Below are 15,073 nucleotides of genomic sequence, written 5' to 3' on the forward strand. Positions count from 1 at the left end.
CTCTTGTCCAGATGTCAAGGCATCCGCACAGACATCGAGTGGCGACACCACTGCCCTTGCTTCGACCCAAGCTGGAACATCACAAAGTCATGAAGGCTCCGTCCAAGTGACAGAAACAAACAAGAGCGAGGGAAGTACATCTGGTAATAGTCACCATCAAACATTCAACGACAGAATGAAAGAACTCAGGCAGGCAGCCTTGAGGGACCATCATCTCGACTCTGACGTCGTGATTGCCACCCAGCCTTCGCAGGAACGATTATCGCGCCTCGTTGGTCAATGATGGAGGATGGCTCATGTTCAACATCAATTGTGCGAAATGTTTGCCGAGATTTCTATTGATCGGTGCGGGCTTTTCTTACACGGTGGTCTGGCGGTATAGCTTGTGCAGATACGTTGAGTGTTGTCAGTATGGAAAGGTAATTAGGTCCAACGATTTGCCAATATGATAGTGTTTCGTTTATCCAACGAGATGAATAAGTCACAAATTGAGCTATACAAATGTGTTGGCACAAGAGTTGTCAGCCTGATACTCCAGTTTCATGCTTATCAACTTTTATGCAGTAGCGTAGGTGAGTTCATCTCAAAGGATCTCTCTCTTTTCTCTTTTGCTTGACCAAAACATCCCGCCGGTAACCCTTTGATTGTCGAACTCTCGGGAACTACCAATGGATCACTCGTCTGTCTGAGCTTTGGCAGGCAAAGGACGGATCTGATCATCCATTCACTCTGTACTCCGTGCGGAAGTCCGATAGCATTAATCGAAGTGTGACTTTAGTGATCACAAATTCAGTTATGCCTCTACCTTGAAAAATCATCTGCTATCTAGCCTTTCCAATACGAAGTATCCTGTTTCTTTTTTCTTTTCAATCAGGAATACCAGCTACAGTATCCAATGACCGATCTTCCTCTTATTCATCCCACCTTATCCGGTTCGATTGCCGTCTCAGAGACAAGTTCCTCCGACCCACCCTCCTGGTCTTGTGGATCTTCCAAACCCTCCTCAGACAGGACGAAATACACAGACGAGATATCTCAAGCCTGCAACAATTTAATCGATCACATCGACTCCAAGCACCCATGCCACAGTCAAGCCGAATGGGCCTTCAGTAGAGTCACTCGCGACCTACTGAACGAGGCTAAAGCGTACTCGTATGACCCCTCGGATCATTCGCGATTCAAGATATCAGATCAGGAATGGCTGAAACGACGATCTAGGATAATCGACGATTCCGGTATACTTCCTGGCATCCCTATGAGAGTTGAGGAGTATCTGAGTAGAACGATGTCCAGCAAAAGTAGATCGGTGAGAGGTCAATATGGCTATGGTGGAACTTCCAAAATGTATCGGGCACTCAGTGGATTCGACGAGGTACTTGATTATCTTGCTGTTCAAATTTCGGAAAACCCCGGATTCGCCGACCGCTTGAACAGAGGATACGAGGAGTATTTGGAGAAGGAGGAGGAACGTTCTCTTGCGGAGGAGAAGGAACGGTCATAATCGAGGAAAGCGAGTAGTTGGTGGTCTTGGATTCTTGGTGGTAGTCTTTCGGGTAGTCGGTGTTCTGGAAGATCGGCTCTGCACATTACTGCTGAGAAACCTTGGTCTCGAACGATGCATGGTAAGTAGATGAATGAGAAATCCGGGCACAAGGGTTTTGCCTCAGATTTTGAGGAGCTCCGGGCTTTTGAAACTTCCATGGGATAAGTATGGCCACGCGAGAATTCCGTACGTTCAGAGTGACTATGGGTGTGCAGGGATATTGGATATGGTATTGCATGACGCAGTACCACATCCTCAGATATTTATGTATGCATGCGCGAAGTGCACCTTTGCGGAGCGAATGACAGCTTCTGAACTGCACCAGGCGAGTTGATTACAAGTAAGTTATTTGAATACCGGAACCAAATATGCTTAGGACTAGAATGTGATTACGTTTTCCCAGTAATGAATATTCGGGTAAGGTGTTATCCGGAATATCCACTTTGCGTGTGTCGACCTGTGACTTTTGTTTTTCACTCTTCATACAGTATAATCTCAAGTCTGACTGCGCTGGTTGGGATATTGGTGACAAGGGTATACATAGTGATATTGAGGATGGGACAGCGAGAAACGTTGATATCCCACGATGGGGAATGAGGAGGTTGTTCACCGTACGACGGAAGGGAGCGGAGCTCCGATGAGGTAGTAACCTCTAAAGATAGGAGGAGTACGACAACAGACTCATCCCGCACTTTGGGGAGCAAGGTGCATGTGTGTATATGTGTGTCAGGTGATTACGATTGATCAACACTACTGTCCCAAGAGAGAACAAGTGGGCATTTCTCGTTGCTCTAATCCGAGTCGAGTCGTTGATTGATGATTCATCATTCATTCATCTAATAACATCTATACCCATCCAATAGATCGTATAGACTATCAGAGCTGAACGATTACATCCTGAGTAATACGAGAGGATACGACATTCGACATGACTTCGACGATCTCAAGTTCGAAAAGTGAAAGTGGAAGGGTGATAGCCAAGGTGAATAAGCCATACCCATTCTGGCTGGGAGGTGAGTGACGGCTCATGTGCTACACTCGTACTCACTACCGAGTAAAGATGCATCTCATGTTGGAGAATGTGCATAGGTGTGCGCTGACGTCAGTCATCGTGATGGTATATAGGTGTAGCTGCTTCTATAGCTGCTAGTATCACCCATCCACTTGACTTGACAAAGGTATGTCCGGAGCTCAACTTCCCCTCGCTCGCTTATAAGATCATTCGACATGAGGTTCACTGATACTCTTGTAATTGTGGTAGGTCCGTCTTCAAACGAGCGGTGATAAAGGGATGATCCAGTCCTTGAGAAAGACAGTACACAACAATGGTATATACAATCACTTCGATCTCACTATTACATCAACTATCTTACTCCACTACATCCTCCTATCATGCTGATTTGTCGCTGATCAATGGCATCATGATTCATGCGTCCAGGTGCAAGAGGGTTGCTCGACGGGTTGACAGGGACACTGCTCCGTCAAATGACATATTCAATGACTAGGTTCGCAGCGTACGACTGGGCAAAGGCGGAAGTACATAAAGGTGTGTGCGTCCATCTACTTTGAATGATGTGCATCGTACTGAAGGATACTACGACACCCTCCACCATTACCATATCCTGTACTGCCTCTGCTCTACCCACATCCCACCTGATCCGTATCTTCTACTTGTTACCTCCCTCACTCGAACGTCCACCCGCAGGCCCCGGTCCACCACCCGCATGGAAGATGGCATTAGCAGGATCGATAGCAGGAGGAATAGCAGGGGTGGTCGGAACGCCGTTTGAGACGTTGATGGTCAGGATGCAGGCTGATAAAGCGAAACCGGTGGAACGTGAGTCGACTCTTGCTCTTCTTTAACCAACTAATACTCCATCCCATCGTATATCATCCGAGACATTGCATCGACAGATTACAGGTAAATTGCTCCTTGGCTGATATGGAATACTACGTTACTGCAGTGAGGTATAACTACCGTAATTCCATTCAAGGATTCTACCGAATGACTTCCGAAGAAGGTATTGGAAGTTGGACCAGAGGGATGGGGCCCAACACTTTTAGGAGTATCTTGATGAATATGAGTCAACTTGCTAGGTGAGTTTTATGCTTTTTGTCTCCCTTATCACTCATCCCTTCCTATTGCCCCGTCGTGAGCAAACACTAGATTGGGATGCTGGTTGCAACAGTTTAATATGTTGATGATCGCAGTTACGACTGGTTCAAACATGAGTTAATCAAGGCCAAAGTTCTGGAAGACGGTCCGGTGTTGCACTTCCTAGCTTCTCTCGGTGCTGTGAGCTCCTCCTTTCTATTCGAAGTGAAGTGGAAGGGATGGTGTACTGAAATTGTGTTATGTGATCTTTAGGGTACCGTGGCGACTAGTAGGTCCTTCAACTGCCCCTCTGAGTTGGTCATACCTACATCTCGTCGATGCTGAAATCTCATGAATATACCTCTAGCCGTCTGTTCCCCCGCCGATGTCATTAAGTCTAGGATCATGACTGCTCATGGAGCTGGGACGTCGAGTACGATTGGTGTGATTAGAGAATCGTGAGCTCCCAAATCGATTAATATACTTGAGCTCCTCTTTCATCTCTGCTAATCATGGTATCTGTGCGTAGCCTCGGAAAGGAAGGTGCAATGTTCATGTTCAAGGGATGGGTACCCGCTTGGACGAGATTACAACCGACGTGCGTGTCAAGACTGTTTCGTTCTTTGTGTACCGTCGAGTACGATGATTCATAGCTGATGTGATTTGATCTGATATATCTTGCGGGTGACAGAACCATCCTTATGTGAGTTTTATCCCTTCTGTCTCGCAATGAGGCTGTGTCGTAGTAAATAGTAAAAGGACTAGCTTGAAGTCTAGAATTTTACTGGGCTGTGCGACTGTGCGTACGCGGGCTGACATGTCATGACACACAGATTCCTGACGCTTGAGCAATTGAAAAAGGGAGTGGATGTTTATCGAAGTGCGGGTGGTACGTGGCTCTAATGAGGGGTACGCTAGATGATTGAATGGATAAATGGTGGATCTGGTTTTGTATATTGAGTTGTAGATGATATAGTTATATTTGTATGTACAACCCGTATGCCATGTCATGTCAAATTGCTGTATGAGTGCTTTGTTTATGATTATGCTTGTTTACGGGGGCCGGATGATGTGAATCTCAGGCACGAGAAGCAAGAGGTACAAACAGTACAAGAGTAAGATTACATGTGGTAAATTAGACGGCCATAGTACTCCGTCTCATACTATACTCGTATACTCGGATGACTCAAGGTGACTGGACTGTAAGATTACACTGTACAGCACATATAAATATTTACAACAGTAAGTGGGAAGTGGGACGATCACATCTAGATCTCTCATGCCGAGTAGACGCGAGTCCAAGTTCAAACCAGCGAACGAGCACATCACTATCTAGTAAAGTGGATCATTCATCGCGGGGGCCGAAGCGACACGACACCGTATCGATATTGAGAAGAAAGATAGTAAAGGACAGATCTGTTGGAACTCACATTCAGCCAGTCGTATATTGGTAGTGATAGCGATATAGGAGCCGAGAGGGTGAGCAATCCTTTTCATCATATAACATATACTACTGTATCAAACGTTGAATGAAAAGAGTCATCGCTGATTGATACATGTCCCTTTCATCGTTCAGTGATCCTTACACCTCCAACTTGCTCTCTCACTATACATATATCTACAATCCCACTCACTCGCTTGATCATACAGCAATAGCATCCCGTCGACTTATAGTAATACACTCCAACGCATATATCCATCATGTCAGCTCAACCTCATTTGAGCGACGTGATCGACCCGTCCCACCCCCGACCTGATAGTCCGTCCAACCCCGCTCACCACCCCTCTGCAACCGAAGCCGAGACCAACGAAATAGTGGACAATGAAAAGACCAACCTCAATCAAGATACCAAAGCCATACCGGGTGGTGTTCCCTTCCCAACTACTCTGGGAACTACCATAGCCGCCCCCGCCCCTGTTCCCCCGATGGCACCCCTCTCCAACAACTCTTCCACAAGAAGCGCATCAGGCGAGAAACCAGGCAAGAGGCGAGATTCAAACGACGATGAGGATACATCTTCTTCCTCCAATAACGAGAAACACGTACAAAAGAAAAAGGGATTCTCATTCTCCAAATCCAAGAAATCCAAGGAAGTATCAGCCAAGAAATCAAAGCAGAAAGAGGACGAAGCCAACCTGCTACCGCCCGTATCGTTCTTCTCGTTATTCCGATTTTCCAAACCCCTAGAAATAGTGGGTATGATCCTCGGTCTGATCCTCGCAGTGGCCGCCGGTGCCGCTCAACCACTTATGACTCTGATTTTCGGACGACTCACAACGAGTTTCACCAATTACGCAATCATCATTCAACAGATTGGATCGTCCAGTGGTCTGGGGCTGGGGCCTGATCAGCTGGCTCAATTACAGGCTGCCAAGGACGATTTGAAGACTCAATCAGGACATAACGCTTTGTACCTTATGGCGATTGGTTTAGGGATCTTCTTGACTACTTGGGTGTATATGTTTATTTGGAATGTGACGGGTGAATTGAACTCTAAGAGGATTAGGGAGAAGTACCTTAGAGCGGTGTTGAGGCAGGAGGTGAGTGTTTCTTGCATTTTATCTGGATTGTATTATACCTCACACTTCATGACATCTTCTCATTGACCTGTCTCAGATTCAATCTTTTTACTCCTCTCTCGTCTGTTGGGAGACATCCATTCCCATAACCACATTCTACTCCTTTGCCTTCTCCCATCCTATCTTAGCTAATCTACCCCCCAGATCGCATACTTCGACGACCTCGGCGCAGGAGAAGTAGCCACCCGTATCCAAACAGACTGTCACCTCGTCCAGGAAGGCACATCCGAGAAAATCGCCCTCATCGCCCAATTCTTGGGATCCTTCGTAGCAGGTTTCGCCCTTGCCTTTGCCCGATCGTGGAGATTGGCTCTGGCTTGCTCGTCAATCTTCCCCGTCATCATCATTGCAGGTGGGATCATGATGACTGCCATGTCGAAGTTTGGTACGGGCGCGCTGGAACATATTGCGAAGGCTGGTTCGTTGGCTGAAGAGGTTATTGGAAGTATCAGGACGGTCCAGGCTTTTGAGAAGCAGAAGATCTTGGGAGAGAAGTTTAATGAGCATATCGAGTTGAGTAGGAAGGCGGGGAGGAAGGGTGCTTATATCGAGGCTTCTGGGCTGAGTGTCATGTGTAAGTCAATCACTGTATCGGACTCTGCACACTCTTGCTATTCCCATCATATGGAGACACTCTCACAGCCTAACATACTCCATTGTGATTCGGCAATGAACAGTCTTTCAACAGCATGGCTGACTGTTTTCTCCCTCTGTTAGTCTTCTCAATCTACTCAGCCTACGCCCTCGCATTCTTCTACGGCGCCATCCTGGTGACCCAAGGTCGAGCAGATAGCGGTATCGTAATCAACGTCTTCATGTCCGTCCTCATCGGAGCCTTTTCGATGGCAATGGCCGCACCCGAACTCGCGGCCGTCTCCAAAGCCCAATCAGCAGCTGCCAAGCTCTTCTCCACCATCGACAGAATCCCCCTCATCGACTCATCCAGTACTCAGGGATTGAAACCTGATACCGTACATGGTGAAATTACTTTCGAAAACGTGAAATTCCATTATCCCTCGAGACCCAACATTCAGATCCTGAAAGGGTTGACTACGACGTTCGAGGCTGGAAAGACCTTCGCTCTGGTCGGTGCGAGTGGGTCGGGAAAATCAACGGTCGTCAGTTTGGTGGAGAGGTTTTATGATCCCATTGAAGGGAAGATTAAGTTGGATGGGGTGGAAGTGAGGGATCTGAATCTGAAATGGTTGAGACAACAAATCGGTATGTTCCGGTCTCACACTATCAATTCTTTTTTATCATCATCTTCGTGTAGAATGCTAATGCTTGCAACCAGGTCTCGTATCTCAAGAACCCACTCTATTCGGTACCACCGTCCGAGGTAACGTCGAACACGGTCTGATCGGATCGAAATGGGAGCACTCAACCGATGCCGAGAAATTCGAATTGGTGAAGAAAGCATGTATCGATGCGAATGCTCATGATTTTATCATGAAGCTGCCTAACGGGTATGACACGATGGTGGGAGAACGAGGAATGTTATTGTCCGGAGGTCAAAAACAGAGAGTAGCTATTGCCCGTGCAATCGTATCGGATCCGAGAATCTTGTTGTTGGATGAAGCTACCAGTGCGCTTGATACGCAGAGTGAGGGGATTGTACAGGATGCGCTGGATAAGGCTGCTATGGGTAGGACAACTATCACCATTGCTCATAGGTTGTCGTGAGTTTCCACCTTGTATTGTTAGCACGAGGGATTGTAGGGATGCTAATGAGTGTTTGTTCCAATGCGATAGAACCATTCGAGATGCCGATAGGATCCTTGTAATGGGTGGTGGAGAGATCTTGGAACAAGGTACACATAATGAATTACTTGCCAACGAGAATGGACCGGTAAGTGAAGGTTGACCTAGACCACGGAAAGTGGGCAGTAATGCTGATATGGCTGATTGCGCCAATTCAGTACGCCCAACTAGTCGCCAACCAGAAACTAGCTCAAGAAGCCGTTGAAGATTCCTTGAAGGTCGTTCCACCAGAAGATCAATTGCTATCCAGAGTCAAGAGTACCACAGCTGATTCGCCAATCAAAGAGAAAGATCTATCCGAATTGAAGAGAGCTATCACCGGTCGATCGTTGGCTAGTGCGGCTATGGACGATGTCAGAGCGAAGAGGGAGGCCGACGCGCTAGATGAAGATAGGTTGCCGAGCTCTTGGGGCATGTACATGAGATTGTTGAAGTTGAATGCGAAACAGAAGAATTGGTATTTCTTTGGTAAGTTTTCGCCTCATTCCTTTTCCGATCTACTCTAATATATGGGAGGGCTCTTATTGATTTGATTTGATGTCGCTTCATGTGGTAGGTTCAATCGGTGCGATTGCCTCTGGAATGGTCTACCCAGCATTGGCCATTCTGTTTGGTTACGCCTTAGCAGATTTCGAGATACAGGGTTTCGACGGATGGCAAAGTGCTTTAAAAGCAGCTTTGAACAGGAAAGCGTAAGCTCGCTCTACTCTCACTTCGCCGACAAGACCCATATATGTGGACAGTCGCTGATTTCACCTTTGTTTGGTGTTATCAGATTATGGTACTTCATCACTGCGATTTTGGCCTTCATCGCTACCTACATTCAAATCGTTGCGTTCTCCGGCACTGGTTGGGATCTGAATGCCAAATTGAGGATTGAGAGTTTCAGAGCGGTTTTAAGGCATGATATTGGTTGGTTTGATGAGGATGAGAATTCTGTGAGTGGTGTGATACCTGCATTCACCTATATACGTACCGTCCCTTTAGAATCCAAAGGGTCTTAAAGCATCTTCAAGAGACCGAGACTGACTGATGATCCTACGTAGACCGGTGCTGTCACTTCCAACCTCGCTGAGAACCCTCAGAAAGTACAGGGTCTATTCGGTGTAACACTAGGAACGATCGTGCAGTCCTGTGCTACCTTGTTGGGAGGATGTATAATCGGGTTGTGTTATGGACCTCGTACGTCATGTCATGCTCCATGATACGTGGTATGCCGTCGACCAAGATTGGCTGATTAAAGCTATATATGATCATCAGTCCTCGCCCTTATCGGTATAGCCTGTATACCCCTCTTGGTGTCTGGAGGATACATCCGATTGAAGGTGGTCGTATTGAAAGATCAGAAGATGAAGAAGTTGCATGCTTCCTCTGCGCACTTGGCTTCTGAAGCTGCTGGGGCTGTTCGGACTGTGGCTTCGTTGACTAGGGAGGATGATGTGGATAGGATCTACTCGAATGCGCTTAGGGAACCTATGAGAGTTAATTTGTAAGTTTGTCGTTTCTCTTCGACGTGGAGGTTGGCCTGCATCGTTATCGTTTGCAACGAGCATGGTTCTTGACCTTGTGCTAATGTCTTAAACGACCTCTAGCCGAACTTCTGTCAAATCACAGGCTCTCTACGCGGCCAGTCAAGGTATCACATTCTGTATTATCGCTTTGGTCTTTTACATTGGTGCTTTGTGGCTTATCAGTGGTCGATATCAGACCAGCTCCTTCTTCACTGTCTTGACTTCAGTTGTGAGTACAATTCGTTTAATCATCAAAACCACAAATCGACTCAGAGTAATACTACCGTCCGACAATGAATCGTGTGCTAATTCGTGATAATGTAGATCTTCGCGTCTATGCAAGCTGGAAACGTATTCACATTCGTACCCGATGCGTCAAAAGCCAACTCATCAGCTGCGTCGATCTTCAGACTAATGGATAACGAACCTCAAGTAGATCCTGATTCGCCCAACGGGTTGAAATTGGATCACGAGCATGTTACAGGGCATATCAGGATCGAGGATGTGCATTTTAGGTATCCCACCAGACCTGGCGTGAGGGTATTGAGGGAGTTAAATATTGATGTTCCAGCGGGTACTTAGTGAGTCTAGCCTACATTACTGATACCCCTGGTGGATCACCACTAATACAGTCCACGATGTCTCAGTGTCGCCCTGGTCGGCCCTTCGGGATGTGGGAAATCCACGACCATCCAATTACTCGAACGATTCTATGATCCCCTGATCGGACGAATCACCTTGGACGGGGTAGATATCAAAGAATTGAACGTCTCGAACTTTAGAGATCAGGTGGCTTTGGTATCGCAGGAACCTACCCTTTATGCCGGTACTGTTAGGTTTAATATCTTGTTGGGAGCGAATAAACCTATGGATCAAGTTACGCAGGAGGAGATTGAGAATGCTTGTAGGGATGCTAATATTGTGGGTCTTTCTTTTTCCTCCTCATCAAGATTGTTTCACCTTCCTGTCATACTTTACTTGTGATTGCGGAAAAGGCTTGAGCTAATGGTACGAGTGCGATGATAGTACGACTTCATCATGTCCCTCCCTGATCAATTCGAAACCGAGGTAGGAGGTAAAGGGTCGCAACTTTCCGGTGGTCAGAAACAACGTATAGCCATTGCTCGGGCTTTGATCAGGAATCCAAAAGTGCTTCTGTTGGACGAAGCTACCTCTGCGCTGGATAGTCAGAGCGAAAAGGTCGTACAGGAGGCTCTGGATAAAGCATCGAGGGGAAGGACAACCATGTGAGTTTTAGTTCTGCCCTTGTGTCCATGTGACGTTTGACTGTCGGTCATCTTGCAGTGGAGGAATGAGCATTCGTGGTTGCTGTTGCCGCTGCTCTGATGTGGATGCTGATGTTCTGATTTTGATGGACCATAGCGCAATCGCACATAGATTATCTTCCATTCAAAGGTCAGACCAGATATACTATTTCGCTGAAGGCAAGGTCGCCGAACATGGTACGCATCAAGAATTGTTGGCTAAGAAGGGAGGTTACGTGAGTTGATCATCATACTTTTGGACTATTGAAATTGCAATGCTGATTTGCTCGCCTGGGTGATAGTACGAATTGGTGCAGATGCAGAATTTGAGTAAACAATAGATATAATGAATTAGTATAGAGATAGACCTTGTGTAGTGGGTTATGGGTTATTGGAGTTTTAAGCGATTCTCGGCACAACCTAGTACGAGTATGAGTGCGAGTGGTCTTGGACAGTGTGATCAGTAGCTCATGTGATTTACCATCTCTTTAGAATGATGCATTTGATTTAGAGCATGTATAACATGACTTGTACCATGTTCTGTCATGTCGTGTTCGACCGGTGTTCGAGTGGTAGGTGATGAGCGCTGAGTGACTGGGGCTGTACGCGTACGCGTATAAGCTCTATTCCTTGCCCGACCCGCTGCTATCTCAGCTAGTTTCGCAGGAAAAATACAAATAACGAGCTGTTGTATTCCCGTGTTGCTCATCCAGACCAGACAAATCGCTATCCCATGAGAATATAATCACGTACTGTACTACACTCATACTGATCCTTATCTTTCAACTCAGCAGTAGCACGGTCGATTACTACCTGTCCCTCTCGTCATCGCTACACTAGTAGCATCCTAATGATACCTGAAAACGCCACGGAACGTATTTTAAGGATATCCATTTACCTATTTTCAGGAATGGGCAATAGGAATAGGAACGCTTTGTTGTTTACGTGAAAAAGGATGGGGATGGTTATTCACCTGCCCTTTCACTAGAGTCCAGTATGACTAAGCCAAGTCTCATCAGGCTGGATGGTATCGTACAATACGCAGAAGGAAGGAAGTGTGTTGTTGAAATGCTATGCATATTCTAGAGAATCATCGTTTACAGAGAACACTGGACAAAAGCAGGACGGACACACAAGGGAAGAACAAGACGAGATGATAAGACTGACAGGAGAGGAAGAAGAAACTATGTATTATATACTATCTACTGACTCATTCAAGAACCGAGGTAAAGAGACTGTGGAAAAAAAGACAGAAAAGAATTATTAAAGCCGTATTTGTATCCTATCCTATCCGATCCGCATATATTTACATTGATTTGGTGAGGTGAGGTGAGAAGAGAGAGATGGAAGGGTATAAAGGTGGGTGACAATGAGGAGGAGAGAGATGTGTATTAGGGTTTGCATTGGAGGCTGGCGTAGGTCCAATTGTGTGGATTATCCTTCATCTAGTGGTCTTGTCTCCATGGCTCAGAGACATTATTGGATGAACTGTTCTCGTGGAAATTTACCGCAGGGTATCCCATGGAACCTGTGAAAGGTGGTGGGCCTGACTATGGCGTAATTAATCAGCGTGTGCTCCCACCATCTCATGTTTATTGAGATGATGATGGACCACTCACCTCAGGACCCCAAGGCATGTTCTCACCGCCCTCGCCTCTCCCACCGCCATACGGCATATTCTCAACGTTATACATCTGACTTCGGGGGAGGGCGTGAGGAGGAGGAGCAGTAGGAGGGTACATGTGTCCTTCGTACCTTACTGGGTAGTTTGATTCGATCTGCTGAGGTTTATTGTTGTTTGAGTTGTTGGACGACCCATTGTTGGAGTTGTTATTGTTGGACAGGGAGTGGGCTCGCAGGTCCGCAGGGAAGGATGAGGAGCCGACGTAGGGTGAGGCGGAAGGAGCCTAGAAGGGAAAGTGGCAAAAAAGGAAATTCGTCAGTGACTGCTTGTACGGTGAAAGAGGGTTTGGTTTGGCCGACTCACCGAAGATGCTGAGAGGACTCTCGATCTGTTGCCATTCCCTGATGAGTTTCTGTATGGGTCAGAAGCATTGGCTTCGGCGGGGTTCTACTCGCATGCATGAAATCAAATCAGTATTTGCATCGCCGTGATACTAAATGCACCGACGACTTACAGTGTTGGATCGCCCTTGGCCTTGCCCGCTACCATGTCTGGGTGGGGGACTGGGCATCTGAGCACCAGGGTTCTCTTGACCATAAGTGACTCTGAGAGTGTAGAGCTGTCTTCTCAGATCAGAATTCTCGTCCCTCAAATAACTATTCTCATTTTGTAATTGGGCGAACTCTGGTGAGTGGGAACCAATGGGCATTCTGGATGGCCCAGGGGGATAGGGGAGTTGACCGAGTTGTCGTCGTGCGTCTTCTAATTGCGCGGTGAGCACTTGAACGGATTCTTCAAGCTGATGCAAAGACATGGAATTAGCTTCTGTCAAATCGCAAGGACGGAGAGAGACGGAGAAAGACGAAGTGAGGGAGGAGACGAATCACTCACAGCCTTGACTCTGGCTTTTTGTTTCTCCCTGTGTCTCTTCTGCGCTTTAGCATTTCTGGTTCTTCCGTCCATGTCATCGCTCATGTTCATCAGTGAGGTGGTGGAGTTACCCTTGAAGGACGATAGGAGCGATTTGGATGAGAGGGACGAAGTGGGTGACATGTTAGGGTTGGAAGGGGCGTTGCTGTAGTAAGAAGAAATTTTGGAAGATTTTTATGTGGTGTTGGTGGGGCGAGTCTGAAGAAAAGTGAGATACGCTGGTGATATCGAATTTGGGGTGGGCGGTGGAAAGTTCTTTTATATAGTCGGCGGGATGAAGGTGAATAGACAATGGAACACCGATTGCGAGATTAAAGATGTTCTTCTTTCTGTCTTGTACTGCGAGATGATGATGTCGACAACTGAGCGTTGAAAGGAGGTCGAGCTGGGATGTATACGAATAAAGGAAGTCGAAGTTGGATTAACGACTGGTTGGGCCAGAAAAGGAATATTGTGGATTGATCGATCAGAGGTCTGTTTCTGATATTGATGAGACTACAAATAGGTTGTCAGGCCAGATTGTAATGTAGGAAACCGAACGACGGATGTGAGGTCGACTGCTGTTCGATAGTAGCGGTACTGTGTGATTTGTTGGGTAACTGGAGTCAGTTATTGGGCTTTGTTATGCTTGTCTGTGAGAAACGAGGTGCGATTACTTGAGATGGAATGGGTGTCGAAAAGAAGAGATTGCAAGAGATAAATGTCAATGAGTAAGTGAAATCAATGATGGGATGAAATAGAGTGACGGGGAATTAGGAGGGGAGGGGGAGGAAGAGGTGGTTAATAACTGGTGTTTCTCAAGGTGGTAAGTGGTGACTGACTTATTATGGCAAGAACAGGGAAAATGGACCAAATCAAACCTACGCTAAAATAGGAGGTGGAGGGAAGGTTTTTTCATTGGGGATCGAGATGGATGGACTACCAAGATCGTATTGGGATTGAATAGATGGATGGACTCACGTCTACTCCAAGACGATATGCTATGGATATTTCTGATCTGTTGACTGATTGGTTGGTTGGTGAGGATGAGTGGATGGATGATAAGAGAAGATAAAGAAGAGGGTATACGAGAAAATTACAAAACTATTTATACGTTTATATAATGTTACTGTATATCCCTTTTATCTGTGCGATGCGATGCGATTGTTGATGTGATTTATGGAATTCCCGATCACAGCGCGAAGGGAGGGGTGTGAGACGTCACGGACTGTTTTATTGTATGACTCTGTCTTGCCTGTCACTCAGCCGAGAGACAAGGAGGATGGATGAGGATGAGATCTGTTCTGTTCTTTCTGGTGAATTATGATGATGGAGGGAGAGAGGGAGGGGTAGGGTCGGTTCTGGTTGGCTTGTCTTGTAAATGATGCCGAGCACAGGGATGTTTGACTTCGGTGACTGTCCTTGATTGCTTTGCTCGAGACTCCTTTTTTACCCTTATTGCCATAAGCTGCCAAAGCAGATGTTCGGTTTTGCCCTGGGCTGTCTTACGTTGGATGTGGGGAGGGGGTTTGGGGATGTTGACAGAAGAGAACATGTACTTCTGTAAATCCTCTCAAAATCCCTTTCGCCTGATGTATGCTATATTTGTCTCTGGATGTGTGTCTTTTTTCCTGTTCCTGCGAGACATTCCCGACTCCCATCCCGCACCGAGTTGATCGAAACACGAAAATGAAAAACCTTTACAAGGGTAAGGGATGGGATGGGATGGGAACGATGGGAAGAGAAAAGAAAGAGAGGAGGAATTGAAAGTGGTGACACAACGAT

At 46.6% G+C, this 15,073-nt stretch overlaps 4 protein-coding genes across 4 annotated transcripts; 3 read left to right on the forward strand and 1 right to left on the reverse strand.

Annotated features, from left to right (window-relative positions):
* Positions 1–895: 895 nt before the first annotated feature.
* On the forward strand, positions 896–1,501 carry I302_103050 (uncharacterized protein; the record flags this gene model as incomplete). Its single annotated transcript, XM_019188420.1, has 1 exon — positions 896–1,501. One exon carries the CDS (start codon positions 896–898, stop codon positions 1,499–1,501), a length of 606 nt encoding a protein of 201 aa, XP_019051298.1.
* Positions 1,502–2,471: 970 nt separating this feature from the next.
* Positions 2,472–4,541, forward strand: I302_103051 (uncharacterized protein; the record flags this gene model as incomplete). Its single annotated transcript, XM_019188422.2, has 12 exons — positions 2,472–2,556; positions 2,669–2,721; positions 2,805–2,871; positions 2,982–3,089; positions 3,249–3,380; positions 3,508–3,640; positions 3,755–3,839; positions 3,912–3,927; positions 4,006–4,096; positions 4,168–4,236; positions 4,330–4,341; positions 4,472–4,541. The coding sequence occupies 12 exons, from the start codon at positions 2,472–2,474 to the stop codon at positions 4,539–4,541; spliced, it is 921 nt and encodes a 306-aa protein (XP_019051300.2).
* Positions 4,542–5,339: 798 nt separating this feature from the next.
* On the forward strand, positions 5,340–11,096 carry I302_103052 (uncharacterized protein; the record flags this gene model as incomplete). The annotated part of the gene is made up of 16 exons (XM_019188423.1): positions 5,340–6,179; positions 6,363–6,792; positions 6,936–7,439; positions 7,513–7,897; positions 7,971–8,067; positions 8,138–8,447; positions 8,536–8,671; positions 8,755–8,917; positions 9,026–9,161; positions 9,240–9,468; positions 9,572–9,719; positions 9,815–10,071; positions 10,138–10,411; positions 10,517–10,737; positions 10,874–10,991; positions 11,058–11,096. 16 exons carry the CDS (start codon positions 5,340–5,342, stop codon positions 11,094–11,096), a joined length of 4,287 nt encoding a protein of 1,428 aa, XP_019051301.1.
* A 1,104-nt stretch (positions 11,097–12,200) lies between these two features.
* On the reverse strand, positions 12,201–13,432 carry I302_103053 (uncharacterized protein; the record flags this gene model as incomplete). The annotated part of the gene is made up of 5 exons (XM_019188424.1): positions 12,201–12,305; positions 12,375–12,662; positions 12,743–12,826; positions 12,894–13,178; positions 13,271–13,432. 5 exons carry the CDS (start codon positions 13,430–13,432, stop codon positions 12,201–12,203), a joined length of 924 nt encoding a protein of 307 aa, XP_019051302.1.
* Positions 13,433–15,073: the final 1,641 nt, after the last annotated feature.

This window comes from Kwoniella bestiolae, chromosome 1 (assembly GCF_000512585.2).
Source record: "Kwoniella bestiolae CBS 10118 chromosome 1, complete sequence".
Lineage (NCBI taxonomy): Eukaryota > Fungi > Basidiomycota > Tremellomycetes > Tremellales > Cryptococcaceae > Kwoniella > Kwoniella bestiolae.